Source organism: Protobothrops mucrosquamatus, unplaced genomic scaffold (assembly GCF_001527695.2).
Source record: "Protobothrops mucrosquamatus isolate PMUCROS unplaced genomic scaffold, P.Mucros_1.0 scaffold1025, whole genome shotgun sequence".
Classification (NCBI taxonomy): domain Eukaryota; kingdom Metazoa; phylum Chordata; class Lepidosauria; order Squamata; family Viperidae; genus Protobothrops; species Protobothrops mucrosquamatus.
The window spans coordinates 663,288-678,844 of NW_015387260.1; the positions used below are offsets into that span (position 1 = coordinate 663,288).

Here is a 15,557-nt window from a genome sequence, read left to right on the forward strand (position 1 = left end):
GAAGGTCCCCAACTATCTTTTCCATTTCCTAAATGCTTCTGTGGCTCTGGGCATCTTCTCATTCAATAGGATGGGAATGAAACTTGGATGTTGGTCTGCCCTATTCACTGCACATTTTTAGGGCAATTTTACGCGAGACAAGGCAGCCTGCAAAAATCTATGTGGATGCAGAGAAGGGAAATTAAAATAACAACATCAATAATCACCGTTGAAAGAGCAACATCGAATGTCGGACACCAAAAATAGATTAAGCTGGAAAGAAAACAACACCTACCTACTTGTCAGCAGATCTTAAAGGCCGAACATCTTTCAGAACAAGAACCTTAATATATATTTCTCAACAATAGCTACTCTGAGGTCAGCCCCTTTTCATGATTAAAGATTCTCCTTTATCACCCAAAAGCATTAATTTTTTCCCCTCTTCCTCTACTTTTGAGTCAGAGGGCCAAAGATGAGATCCTGGGAATTTATGCCTGGGAATTCTGAGCCTGTCCTTCTACTAGGTTCTGTAGATTTGTTTCAGCCATTACAATGTGCCGATCAGATGAATAAATGATTGAATAAATGGAGACAGATGTCTCGGATTCAACAGCTGAAACCTTGCTGTGTGATTTTGAACATGTCATCTCAGTTGCTGGAAGTAACACATCTTCCAACGTGTTTGTATGTCCAACGTAGCATATGTCTGGTCAGGAATCGGTCTATGGAACTGTTGGAAAGGAATGCTTTTGCTATTTGGGGAAAGAGTTGTCTCCGATTTATTACTTTGGGGAAATTTATTCAATTTACATTCAAGACACCCAAATTGCAGGGACAGAATTGTTTCTACAGCCACGTTTACATTTGCAGACAACAAGGAAGAACCCGTTTAAATAAATATCAACATTTTGACAAGGTAACGTGTTTCATGCAACACACACAATAATGAGGAAGCAGTCATTTCATTTGCAAAAAAAGTGAATAACACGATACACTCAGCCAGCGTATTACTTCTGTATCGCCTAACTTTGACAACAAAGATGGAACATCTGCCGCACATCGTGAGGAAGGTGGAGTTAGAGAAAGCCTGGGAGACACAAATAAGAGAAGCTCAGTTGCTCTGGAAAATATGTAACCTGGGAACAAAATTAATAGACTTCTAGATGAGAAATAGAATTGAGTAAAAGCCAGCCATAATTATCTATGCCAGAGAAAGTGAAACATAATGTCATTTGGAAATCCCTGACTAAAAGGAAGCCTCACCTCTGACTCCACCAGCTGGCTTTGAAGAAATATTTTCTATTCCATCCACAAAATGTACTTAGAATAAGAAAACGGAACCTCTAAGAAAATGTGGCAACGGTCAGTCCCAAAGGTGCTTTTTCAAAAGGCAACTGGACCTCGTTTTTTCTTTAAAGACGTTTCGCTTCTCATCCAAAAAGCTTCTTGAGTTCCAGTCAGAACTGGATGACTGAGAATCTACATAGACACTTTCGGCAACAGTCAATGCTCTCCGGGATTCTTTTTTTCAGGCTACGACACCCCCAATTTCCTCAGATCTTTTTGTATCTTCCTTTGCATCTTGTGCTACTTGTGACTAGTAACCATGGTTCAGCCTTCACTGAAATGTTCTGGGGTTTAAGAGGATTCCCATCCGGGCTCTCCCTTCAGGTCTTTATTTTGTTCTGCAATTTTGCAGATCTCAAATGTTTCCCAAGCACACAGGTTCCCTCTTGTTCTTCGCTGATTCTTTCAGCCACATTCTTATTGGCTTGGCTTATTACCTGACTTTGCAAAGATACAGTTAACACTGGCTCTTCCAAGGAGGTTATGAGAAGATTTGCTAAGTAGGGATGTATTTGAGTCCTTAACAGTATTGATTAAATGTCTTTATTTTGTATGTATGTATTTCTACCGTTTATACTGCACTTTTTCATTATTAAATGCAATAATCCCAAAAGGTGCAAACCCAATGAATTGCTTTAATCTTGTGTAAGGTATTGGAACAGGTATACAGACATACATTTGTTTTATTTGTTGGTTGTTTCAATTTACATAGCTGACCATCTCAAATGCATGACTCTGGAAATGCACATTCAGTCTATGCTTGCAATACAGTTGTGGACTCAATGCTCCTGCCTTTTTTAGATCTGGCAGCGCACAATCATTTTCACTGAAAAAGGGCTGTTTGGAAAACCAGAGTCTCCATGGATTGATTTACTGCTCCATGAGCCTCACTGCTCTTTGGCTTCTTTTCTCTTGCATTTTCTGCTGCTCTATAGCTTTAATTTTCTTGGAGGCATAATGAGACGAGGATTGGACAGTTCAAAGTTAACTGAGGTTTGCACAGCCCTGCTGATGAGCGAGAGTCGTTTACAAATGCCCTTCTATAGTTTAACGTTACAACTGTCCTCATATCCTAGAATTCTTCATATCTGCTCATTCTTTCATAGACCTATGATTCATGATGTATGAATAATGCTGTTCATAAGATTGGAGAAGTTTTAGCCTGCAGGCTTTATCTGATTGGCCAAGTTGTCCTACCTGGCCACAAATTCAGGAAAAGTTCTTACTCCACTTTTGAAGTCCCTTCACTTCCTTTTATCCCAAATGAAAAGTCCTAATTCTGATTGGCTGGCCAGAGAATATAGCTCTTTCCCTCCCTCACAAAACTGACTCCAGGAGTACCATAAAAAACCAGTCCATGGTCCTAGATCAAATGTCCCTGACTGCCCTCTTGAGGATTGGCGGACTAAACTCATGTACTTTTGTGGCGGGCTAGACTAGAATACGCATCTCCACTTGGCGTGGTTAAGAAATAGGAACATAGAATATAGAGCATAGAATAATAGAGTTGGAAGGGGCCTGAGGACTTCTAGTCCAACCTCCTGCTTGAACATCATTTTAGACACATGGTTGTCCAGTCTCTTTTTGAAAGCTTCCAGTGATGGATGGAACACAAATGCCAACAGGCTAACTGGGAGGAAGGAGATCCCTGGAAATTGCTTGGAAGAACTGCAGCTTATCAGCAGAGAAAGCAAGATGGCGATCAAGGCTCAGGCCTGGCTTGATGACATCTAACTGCTGTGATTAATAGAGGCTCCAGGGTCAGGTTGAGGTCTTTCTGGGCCCTGCTGCTTTTTACAGAAGTCATGCTAGAGTCCTTCTGAATGCAAGGCATGTGCTGTATCCAAGCTCTAGCCCTGCCTTAGCTCAATATTTCATACTCAAGACTATTCATATGTACCTTTAGACAAAGGTCTCTCACGATCCTTATTGTATTTATATTCTTAGGCCTGCATTTGTAAGATTGACGCTTGGCAATTAGCTCATCCATTCAGAAAGGAAAGCTGAACCCCAAGCGAGTAAAACATCCATTTAACGTTATGTTTTTCACTCCGGATGGAATAAATATACCCCTGGCAAATGCAGAACGTTAAAAAAAAATACAAAACCCTTTGATATATATATATCCAGTGGCTACAAACTGTAATACATTCCTGCTGGGAAGTTCTGGGAGCTGTAATTTCTAGGTATCTAAAGGACATCCGTTTCGGGATGGTTGCTAGAATGCTATCATGACCAACAGGCACATTTCTAAATAACATCCAAGAGCAAGATTCGGTCTGTTTCAAGATATACCATATCATGGGCTACAACAACTGCACCAAAAACTTTATAGATGGCTCATATTTTTCCCCAGCATATTTAAATTTCATTAGATATCATCAAAAACTTGGAACTCTATAAAAAGCAATGTGTGAGTAGGGCCATACCCGAGACAGACCTGGAACATACTGAGATCTCAATGTCAGGTCAGTATCAGAAAATCTATTTCATTTACAATATTTATATGCCTCCTGATAATGAGACTTTTTAGATCAGTTGTGTCTTAAAGTTGCCAAGGTTGGACACCCCCTGCTTTAGATAGATAGTGAGAATAAAGTCAATAAAATGAACTCCCAAGTAATAACTATGTATTGGGGTGAATTTTAGAAGTTTTAGAAGAAATAGAGAGGTTGAGAAAACCAAAACAAGAAGCCTTTGTTGGTACTGTAGATGCCGCAGCACCAGGAAAAACCACTCAGGAGGAGATAATTCCTCCAGCAAAAAGGCCAGCTGCAATCTGCTAAAAAAGAGCCTTTCTCCTCTAGCTGTGCCCCTGGGAAGATGCAACTAACACTGCTCTTGTGGTAATTTTCAAAGTGTGTGACCCTTACAACCAAGCCTTTCTGAGGGAAACAACTGAGATTTTAAAAAGAAAACACACTGGAGAATGTAGGGATTCACCTTGACCATATTGTAACATGGAGATCTCAGCCACTCACGTGCGGATGTGAAATTCTTCAGTCTGCCACTCTGCCTCCAGTGTGTCCCAAAAGTTGTTTTGCAGAAGTTCATGGCCTCTTTTGTCCAAGAACAGGCAGGTCAGCTCGGCTGGTGAAACAAACAAGAGAAATGGTCCACCGGCAGGATCCCCAATCTCTCCTAATCCACTGCAATGCTCCAGATTAGATGGACAGCCAATCCTGATCTCTCTGGACCCCAAATCTGGTTTGTACTGCACCTAGTAGCCCTGAAGGCATTAGATGCCTGTACATCCATCAGCCCTCTATTTCAGGAGCATCAAGCAGGTTATACCCCTCACCAACAATTAAACAATAAAGAAGCTAGAGATGCTGGACAACCTGGGTATTTTATTAAGAATACTAAAATATCCGTCCCTCTCAATTCCTGGCAAATAGATGGGGAAGAAATGGAGGTAGTGACAGATTTTATCTTCCTGGGCTCCAAGATCACCACAGATGGGGACTGCAGCCAAGAAATTAAAAGACACTTGCTCCTGGGGAGGAAAGCTATGGCAAATCTAGACAGCATACTAAAAAGCAGAGACATCACCCTGCCAACAAAAGTACGTATAGTCAAGGCCATGGTTTTCCCAGTTGCAATGTATGGCTGTGAAAGTTGGACCATAAGAAAGGCTGAGCACAAAAGAATTGAGGCCTTTGAACTATGGTGCTGGAGAAGACTCCTGCGAGTCCCTTGGACTGCAAGGCGATCAAACCGGTCAGTCCTAGAGGAGATCAACCCTGACTGCTCTTTAGAAGGCCAGATCCTGAAGTTGAAACTCAAGTACTTTGGCCACCTAATGGGAAAGATGGAGGGAAATAGAAGAAGGGGACGACAGAGAATGAGGTGGCTGGATGGAGTCACTGAAGCAGTAGACGTGAGCTTAGACTCCAGAAGATGGTAGAGGACAGGAAGACCTGGAGGAACGTTGTCTATGGGGTTGCGATGGGCCGGACACGACTTCGCAACTAACAACAACTAGCAAACAAGGACAGTTTGATGATACTTGGAACTGGCTAATCAAGTTTCCTAGGACTAAAAGCATGGCTGGCTCAGGAATTCTGGAAGTTGAAGTCCATGGGTCATAAAAGAGCCAATGTTGCCTACCCCTGGTCTAGAGGATGTCCATAATCTCCTGGGCTAAAAGCTAATACTTTGCTACAAGAAGCACACAGTGTTGAGAATATGGGTTGCCACCGCAGGCTACATCTGAGCTTTTTCTCAAGCCCTATGCCTTCCCGCCTGGAAAACTGCTGAATGGGAGATCTGTTATTCAGCTTGGGCATGAGCTCCCATTTCCATACACCAAGCAGGTCGGACAGCCACCGTTGGGGTAACAGCATGCCTGCTGCACCAGCTGCCAACCAGCCAGCTGGCCAATTAAAGACTAAGCACCTGCTGGTGCCAGCAGCCAAAAGACCTCAGATTTGGGGGGACAGAGGCTTCTCTATCTTTCTGTCCCCCCCAATCTCTATTTCCTCTTTTTTTCTCCAAGTCACCCTCTGCCTCAGCTGCTTATGCACTAAGAAGAGCCATGTCAGCCTTCAAGGGGAGGGAAAAGAAAAATAACCCTTGAATACCTATTTAGGCTGAAATGAAAGAATTACTGCCTGCCAATGAGACAGCACCTTCCGCATATACAAGAGGCAACCTTTTCAAGCCGGCTTGAGAATAGGAATGGGCAGACTAAGAGCCTGCAATAATTATACTCTGAATTAGAAGGGCTGGCATCTAAATAACTCTCTGTAGTATGTGTGTCTGGGTGCATTTGAAGATCCAGAGGGGTGCCATATTCTTTATGTGACCTGGGGTCCAACCAGGTGGATGTATAGCACTGGGCTTTAAGCCTAGAGACATACATGTTCTCTGCTGGGGAAGCAGCATTCCCAAATTTTTTTATAATGTCTCAAGGGCGAAGGAAGGAAGCTCTGCATGAGCTGGAGAATATTGTTTGGTGGCAGATGAACAAATTTATCATAATGCCCTTCTGGTCATTGTTTTCTTAATTGTTACTCTGGTTTTCCCTCTTCCGAAATCTCAGATGTGCAGCTAGATGCTATAGAAAGCGAGGGGGATGTGTGTCAAAGATGCTTTGATTGAGTGCTGTTACTGAAGTAAAGTCTCCTTAAAATATACGATGTGCTCTCTCTCACAGGCGGGCCCTTCTGAGTCAGGACAGAAGCCCTCCGAGAAACCCCTCCGCCACTTCCTCACAATGGAAAGACATCGGGATGAAAATGTACTTCTGTATTTCTTTCTTTCCGTATGACCTTAGGCTGAGAACAGACGCCAAGGCTCAGAACACAACTCTTTTCTATTCGTGGATCCCTCCGACTCTCTCCCAACATTTCTTCTGCCAGTTGGAATAAAGGTTTAACACCAAGCAGTCTTCCAACCTCAGGCAAGGGTTATGCGAAGTATCCTATATATATATATCCATCCAAATTTCTTTTTTCTGACAAAGAGTAAAGAATTAAATTGGGAGACTAAGATGGACCATTTCTGGCTTTTTTGCCTTCATGAAGGCAAAAAAGCCAGAAATGGTCCATCTTAGTCTCCCAATTTAATTCTTTACTCTTTGTCAGAAAAAAGAAATTTGGATATAAAAATATTTCGCATCTTGAGTTTGGTGCACCCTGTCGGCCCAAATATGGGAGAAAGGAATCCATATATATATGGATTTTATATATATATATATATATATATATATATATATAGTCATTTTGTGGCATGGGTAAACTTTGACACCCCCACCCCTTTGAGATCACATGTTCAGAACCAACCCAGCTACCTCCGGATCCTCCTATGGAAAAATCTCCTATGCTGCACCCCGCATCTTAAGAACACCCTGCTCCCCATTTTCTTGCTCTCGCTCTCTCTCTCTCCCCCACCCATGCCTCTTATTAAAATGGTAGAGAGGGGGGTTCTTTCCTTAACCCTACTCCCCCCACCACCACCACCTCCCTCAGAACGGCCTGAAAGAAGATGGCAACATCTCCTCCCACCAGGGCTGTGGTTAAGGGTGGGATTGGTAAAACTCGCCCCCCCCCGCCCCTTTCCCGGGCTCCTTGGGCAGGGCACGTGCAACTCACCCCCGCCTGTGCTGGCGGCCCCCCCCTCCCCAATCAAGTGCAGAGTCAACTTTCTGCATTTGTCCCCCCCCTCCCTTCCTGTCAGGGCTCGGTGCATCTTGGGTTGCTGCTCCGAGAACCTGCTGCTCATCCTTCTTCTCCCGCTCAGCTCTCTCGCGCTCCGCTCCCCACCCCGAGGATTGCCTGTTTCTCTCTCTCTCTCTCTCTCTTTTTTTTTTTGGAGGGGGGGTGTCTTTCTTAAGGAGCAGCGCTCGGCCTCCCCACCTCTTTCCCTCCAACCTCTCTCCTTCTCTTTTCTCCCTCTGGCTCTCTCCAGTTTCTCTCCTCTCCTCCTCCCCGCTCTCAATGCTGGTGAAAGATCTCTCCCTTGAAACATGAAGGTCCTCAGCTGGGTACGGCTCGCCCTCAGCCAGTGGCTCGTGCGAGAGGTAAGGCGCGCGGGGAGGTCGGCCGGCGGGCGGGAGGGAGGACGACCGGCGGACGCGGGGAAAGCGCCGGGCGAGGGGGGGGGGGAAAGTCGGCATGGCCGGGGACGGCAGCCTCGCACCGGACCAAACTTGGCTCCGGAGGGCGGGAGGAAGAGGGAGCGGGGCGTCGAGAAGCCGGCAGCGCCCGGTTCGATGGGGCAACTGGCTCCCGCGGGGTGGATCGGGAGGGCGCCTTTGTCGGGAGCTTCCCCCGACGACTCTTTTCCTAACTTTGACTCGACTCTGGGCTGTTAAAAGAAGCGAACGGAGGAGACTCGACGCGTGTCTCCAAAGTTCGCGCTTGACGCTGGTGGCCCGGCTGGAACCCGGGGGGGGGGGCGACTCGCCGTGGCGGGACAAACCGAGTTGGATGGAGGGGGGGGGAAGCGTGGAAGAGTCCCGTTTCCTTCTCGCGGGGGGGGGCACAAACCGTCGAGGCAGCCGGCAACTCGCCTGCTTCACCACCACGATCAAAATGGGGCGGAGGGCCGCGATTGCCGAGGTGATAAAGAAACAAAAAAACAAAAACCAACCACCTTCTGGCGGGCGACGACGACGACGACGACCTGTCTGGCGACTCGCGAGACGCGAATGGCGTAAAAGACAGCCTGGCCTGCCCATTCGGATTTAATCTTCGCCTGCAGAGCGGCTAGGCGCGGGCAGATTGAGGTGGAAGCCCGGGACGAGACGCGCGTTCTCCCCTCGCGCCTCTTTGGCCGAAAGCAAAACACCCGCTCGGTCCCCTTCGAGCAGCTGATCGGCCCAGCCGAGGCCGCCAGCGCGACTTTTGCCCGCGTTCGTGCCCGGGACTTCTTAGTGGAGCAGCTGTCGGGTTCCGCTCGGGTCGGAATAGGATATAGCGTTACTTTTCGGGCCCCGCGGGTCCAACTGTTGAAGCTCGGCTGCGCCGTCACGTACTACTGGTTGTGTGTACAAACGCAGGCACGTGGCCGTGCACTTCCCGCTAGGTGTTGTGCGGCCGGGTTGATCCGTGCCTCATTGTAACGGTATGCGGGGTCGATACGTGGGAATGACATTTTTGGAGGTACTGTGGCTCGCTAATAGACAACGCGGTGGAGAGGCCACGCAAGCTAATAGCGGGGAGCCGTGTGTTGTCTACTTGTACGTGTGAGCCCGCCCACAGAAATCCCAATCGATGTATATATATATCCTTGGGAAGGGTTCCGTGGAAGTGCCACGCATCCAGCTATATGTGTAGGGAGGATTTCCTAGGCTGTATGGAACGGATCATTTGTAAGGCCGGATCCCCACCGCGATCCAAGACGTTTTTGTTTAAATTCCAATTCATCACTTTTTCAGAGCACAGCTTCGGGAGTAAGAAGGGGTGCAGCTTTTTTCCGAGGCCCTTTTCCTGGCCTTTCCCCAACCTTCTCAGATGCTAAGGGTTATTCCTGGCATCCAAATTAAACAGAGTAATTTTAAGGCAAAGCGTTGACCTTTTGTACCTGTTTTCACTAATTGTGAATTTAGTTCTACCAGTGTAAATACGGTCTCAGGTGTGGAGAAGCCTTTGATCCATTGTTGAGTCTCCCCCCAAGAGATTTTCCAGGCCAGCTTCCCTAGATTTCTGTAGGGAAGAATTTTGGCTAGGCAGACACAATGAAAATAGGGGTGTCCAAGGAGCTGGCTTCGTAAACCTCTTGCTGGCACAAAACCTGCCTGCCCCCCTCCTGATCTTATGGGCCACTGGCACCCATCTTCTGAAGCAATATGGCTGAAAAAGAAGATGCCCCCCCCAAAGCCCCCAATCATTTCCTTTATAACACACACCAGGGGCAATTGTGTTGCTGCAGACAATGTTTCCAGATTAGTTTGCTTATAAGACAGCACACCAAGTGTATTATAAATAGGTTAGCCTGGATTTTTTGATTTTTTTTTTGTTAAACCAAGGATATACTTGTCCCACTAACTATTAACCTGGAAGCTTGTGCCTCCAATTTATTCACTTAAGCTGAATAAAGAAGCATTTAATGCAAGTGATATTAAATAATTGCAGAGGCCTTTTTTACCCAGACATTTCACCTTTTTCTGCTACCATCCCCTTAGGCTTTGAATGTTTTTCTTCCTTCTACCAAATCAAGTGCCATGTTTTTTAAAAAAAGTCTTTTCTTTTTTTCTTTCTTTCTTTCTTTCTTTTTTAAAAAGCAAACTCTGTCTGGTGGCTTTTTTCTGGTGGCTTGGAACTTTATAACTTCCTTATTTCTTCTTAGAGCAAACAGTAGCTCCCAGAAAGGATCATAAAATTTTGATTCTTCTCTGCCTGCTGCATCCACAGCTGCCTGTGTGCAAAATAATTCTTTCACAGGTAAAATGGCATTGCCATTTTTAGTGCTTGCAAATCAGGAGTCGAAGCGCCTCAGCTTCATTTTTAATTTTTCTCTCTGTGTGTCTTATTTTTCTTTTTACGGCATTATAATGTTGCAGGGAGAAATAAGGAATGGGCTCATTAACCACTGGGCCGGTGAGAATCAGATTTCATAACAATCAATTTTTACTTTTCAACAATTTCATGAAGGCTGATCTGCTCCCCCCACCTCCCCCTCTCAAGGCATTGAATTCAGACTTCCAGGAGGTAAGAGATCTAACTAGGCTGAGGTTCTTTGGCTTATCCTGTTCTTTAAGGCAGGAAGAGGACAGGAGAAAATTCTTTGGAGGCTACCTCCAGCCTTTTTCATCAGCAAAAGAGGCTGCTTTTAAGATGGCAAAAACCTTTGTTTTAAACAGAGAATCAGTGATATAATTTTTTTTGCAAGGGGGGGGGAGTGGGAAAGGTGATAAAAGAAACTAAATCTGTGTTGGGTTTGAAAAAGAGATGTAGCTGCTAATGCAGATGTTTAGTATTTATTTAGTTGTTTTAGGATTTATTTATTTATTTATACCTTGCATTAAAAAAGAGCATCTAGGGAAAGCATAAATGAGATGCTTTTCAAACCACCTAGTGTGTGTCTGTGTAAAAACACACTATGAGCGCAGACATCCTCTCCCCCCCCTTTCCCCTCCTTCCCATGTACATCTAATTAAATTGGAAAATGGCTGGCAACTGGTTTTTATTTTAAACCAAGTTAAGAAATGTGAAAGCCCTGCCAGGTATTAAAACATTAGTGGATATGCTTGGTCTGCAAGACCTTTCTTAGTTGTAATCCTCAATCTAGGCTGCTTTATATTTTGATTATTTTTATTCAGACATTGTTTATTTCCTTTCTAGCTGCTACATTCTAAACCTCTGTATTTTTCCTGTCTTCCATACTTTTTGGGGGGAACAAATAAGTGTTCCCTATCCACAGTCCACCATGATGGTCTAGATCTAAGAAAAACAAGATGCTTTTATCTGAGGATACAGTTGCTGTTCAAACCCACTGGAACCCCATCTAACAACAAAGAAGGAAGAATGTAAACTCAATCTCATATTGTAGAATCTAAAATACAATGTGATCATGTGGAATCCAGTAGTTTCCACTCCATGCTCACAATCTAATCATGTTGACATCTCCTTTCAGTCCATGCAAGAAAAAGGTCAGCTTTTTAGTCTTCAGAAGGTAGTATCCATCCTTAAAACACTATATTAGCATCTACAGATTTCCTGTTAGTTAATAATTGTTGCTATTGATTTTCATTAAGCACAGAATTTCAAGTAACCACTTTTTTACAAAAAGTCTAGAACAACATTCATGGGAGGTGATGTCTTTCCTTAAGGCACATGAGATCATAATCGAACGCAGTCCAGTGAATTCAGAATTTGGGTTCTGGTTTCTGGATTTCTCCCTTCCTATTCAGTTCAAAATTTACAATTACGTTTATGTAGAGTTTGATCTGGATTTTGTTTAGTTTAGATTACCTAAATTTAGATTACCTACGAACGAGTCAGAATCAGTTTCATGCATTATAAATCTAGGAGGCTAACTTGTATTAGATTGGACTATATGGGCCACCATGGCGTGTCAGAATGTCAGCTTTTTCCATATCATTGCTACATTTTTTAAAACAAAAACGAGAGACACCAGCTTAGAATCTTTGGCATGCAAAGTGTGTTATCTACTATTGATCAGTAGTCACTCTGCTGGCTATATCTGTTGACTAATATAAAAGATAGGCCTTACTTTTTATTCCAGTGATGAACAAAGGCTAAATTTCATTAGTGATATTGCTCAAAAGAGATCATTTGCAAAAATCCAGATGACTTTCTAGGATTTATCTTCAGTCTCAAATAAGCCCCATAACAGTGCCTTGTTACAAGCATTCTGTTCTTTACCTGGCATAAAAGTGTATTGCTGAGAGGCTGTCTTTTACAGCCAGGGCAGATGGGTGCTAAGGGCAGTTACTAACAAGCGGGATGTCCATCCACTTTCCAAAGAGGGCAGCATCTTAGCGCAGGCACTACAAGGTGATTCTGCTTGAAGTGTTCTGACTCTGAGCCCAGGGTCCCATTGCCACCATGATCGGCCTTCAAGCTGAGATGAAATTGGTAGACCAACTGGCAATCATACGCTGAATAGAGGGAGTCAGGCAGTTTTAAAATATGAAATATAAACAAAAATAAAATGGGGGCATCTTCTGCTAATAAAACCTATAGGATTGGGTGCAATTTGTTTAGGTGAGGTTTACCTTATACCCAATTTGTTACTTATGGTACTTAATCAGGGAACCAACTTTTGGAAAGTTTCCAGCTATACTTATGCCCGCTGGTAGTTCAAAGAATGTTTGGGGCTGCCTTACTTCTCTTGTGGTTTTGCATCTTCAGTTGTTGTTGTTTTTTAACTTACCTTGATTTTGAGCAGATACTGTCAACAGATGTTTGCAGATTATGAGAGGCAGATCCAGAGCTTGTGGCTAATAAAATAAATTTAAAACACCCCAAACACTGCAAGGAGAAAGAAGCGTGCAGTTTTGCTTAGAATGCATACTTTGTAGGTGTAGTGGAGACTACCCAATTTTGAATTTACTTGCCCAGGCTGTACTATGGGGAGAGGATAATAGTGACTGAGTAAGTAAAGGCATTGGAAAGGGCACGATTAGAACATGTATGGCTGAAGATGCATCTGAGCACGGGACAAGATCTAGACTACCATGAGCCACATGTAACCATCTGATTTTTGAGCTTTTAGAAAAAAGCATTTGCTTTTGCATGATGGGGAAAAGTTATCTATGTTTGGAGGAAGGTTGTTTTTTTGGGCAAAATAAAGACACAGTTAAACTAAAAGCAAGCCAGTTTGGTTTAGTTAAGGTGCCAGGTTAGAAAGCAGAAAACTGTAAATTCTGGGCCTTAGGCATGAAAATCACCTGAGTTACTTTGGGTCAGCCACTTTCTCTCAGCCTAAGCCTCACAGGGTTTTGTTGTGTGGAAAATGGAGGAGGAAAAAGTATTAGGTATTTTTGCCACCTTGAGCTGTTTATAAAAATAATAAAGGTAGGATAAAAAAAAACCTTAAAAAGAAAAAAACACTCCAGAACTCTAGAAAACTGAGTTTTATACCTGTAGTGAAGCCATTTTCTGAAATCTGTCCTCGTATATTAATTCAACATTATGAGACAGTGTTATAAGAGAACTGTCTTAAGAAAAACAAAACAAAACAAGTCAGGTTAAACCAGAGACAATTGCAACTGGTACATTACTTTGATTCTGATACACCAAGTCCTTTTTTCCTTCCTCCTTCTTGAATCCAGCTTCGCTTCCTGTGACCCCCTTCCTCCTGTAATCACATTTAAGTGTTGAAGGTGTGATGGACTGAGACACTCTGGCGTGGCTGGGAAGAATGAGTAAGCTCTTGTCTCAATTGCGTGGAAAGCGCCTTCGTGTTACAATTTGAATCTGCACCAAAGCAGACTGGCACGCTTCCAATTTTGCTCTGCAAGGGGAATTTTTGATGTTATTGCCTGATTACATTTCTCGCTTTTTCCCTGTATCCCCTTGGTGAGCGTTGGGGGCTTTAGACACATTGATACCACAACTCATCGGGCAGAGCGTAACTTTGAGGGAAAGGTCAATTTTATCTTCAGTTCTCAAGGAGGAAGAAGGGCTATGACTGATTTTGAGTTTCTCAGGATTTCTTATTCCTGGTTCCGCTGAACATCTGAGTTTCCAACCTGGGGGGAGCCCAAAAATTTATGTCACTAAGTGAGACATTTGTTAAGTGAGCTTTGCCCCATTTAATGGACTTTCTTACCACAGTTGTTAAGTGAATCACTGCAGTTGTTAAATTAGTAACATGGCTATTAAGTGAATCTGGCTTCCCCATTGATTTTGCTTGTCAGAAGGTCACGAAAGGTGATCACGTGACCCCCCCCCCCGGGACACTGCAACTGTCATAACTATGAGTCAGTTGCCAAGCATCTGAATTTTGATCACATGACCATGGGAATGCTGCCACGGTCACACACGTTGAAAAACGGTCATGTCATTTTTTCCAAAGCCATTGTAACATCAAACGGTCAATAAGTGAACTATTGTAAGTTGAGGACTACCTGTATTGAGGCTTGTGAACTTGCATGCTTACCTCACCAAGACCTATTTTGGAAAGCAGCCCCCCCCTTTGAAAATGGGACAGTCTGCTCTACTTCAGGGTTATTCACTTATTGGCCATGAAATAGTTTCCTAAAATAATGGCACATAGCCATCTTTTATACTTCTGACCCTTGGACAAGGGCATATGTCTTCCTTCCCAGTTTAATTCAGCTCATCCTCTCGCTGGGTCTCCTCGCTGGCTGCATTCAGCGCTGCCCTGTTCTGAGGGAAAAGAACTGGCTCTCTTCTTCTTTTCCATTTATTATGCTCAATAGCCACTTAAAGTAGCTGATGGGTGCCTGGAGCCCCTTCTGGCCCTGCTGCTTCTCAGGGTCAGGCGACTGCCAGATGTTCCTGCATTTAAACAGCTGTCACAGCCTCATTTTGATAAAATAATAAATTCCCCCCCTCCCTCTTTAGTTTTAACTACTTCCTGGCTCTTTCTGCTGCCAGCCATGGTTACAGAGGAGCATATCATCCACGTACACAGTGCACTGCCATAGGATCTGGAGAGGCAGAGGGATTTATTATTATTATTATTTTTAAAAATCCCATAGAGCAGGGGTAGGCAAGCTTGGCTCTTTTATGACTCGTGGACTTCAACTCCCAGAATTCCTGAGCCAGCCATGAAGTCCACGAGTCATAAAAGAGCCAAGCTTGCCTACTCCTGCCATAGAGAAATGTGGCTGGTTTCTACCTGGATGAATTGAGGCACTCAAGTTGGCAGGTACATCATAGGACACAATATCTGGGCCTTTATGTATGTAATATGGTAAGAGAGGTAGTATGGAAGTGTCCGTTGCTTTCCTCATTGCAGCAATATTAGATCAGTTAAAATTATTCTGTCCCTAAATACAGGGGCCCTCTGTCGATTTGAATTGGGCTACTTGCCAAATTGTGTGGCTCTCGACCTACGTGCTCCAAGTCCACACTCCCTGCTTGAAAGGGAACCCACTTTTGACACAACTACATTAGAATGGTGACTGACAAGAAAACAGCATCCAGCAAGCAACTCTTAGTTGGAGAGAGGGGCACTTACGTCCCATAAAAAGCAGCCTTGTTAACCAAGTTGGTTTCAGCCAGAAAGACTGGATGGTGAGGAAAAGGAGAAAAGAATAAGAGGTATTAAGAGTTAAGCCAGGATGTGGA

The 15,557-nt window shown here is 44.0% G+C and overlaps 1 protein-coding gene across 1 annotated transcript in view; it reads left to right on the plus strand.

Moving 5' to 3' along the window:
- The first annotated feature begins 8,479 nt into the window (after window positions 1-8,479).
- NXPH4 (neurexophilin 4) overlaps window positions 8,480-15,557 on the plus strand; it is a 96,515-nt gene continuing 89,437 nt past the window's right edge. Inside the window, exons 1-2 of the mRNA XM_029284852.1 lie at window positions 8,480-8,484; window positions 8,533-8,731. Of these exons, the coding sequence (XP_029140685.1) occupies window positions 8,480-8,484; window positions 8,533-8,731 (204 nt within the window). The remainder of the gene's footprint in view (window positions 8,485-8,532; window positions 8,732-15,557) is intronic.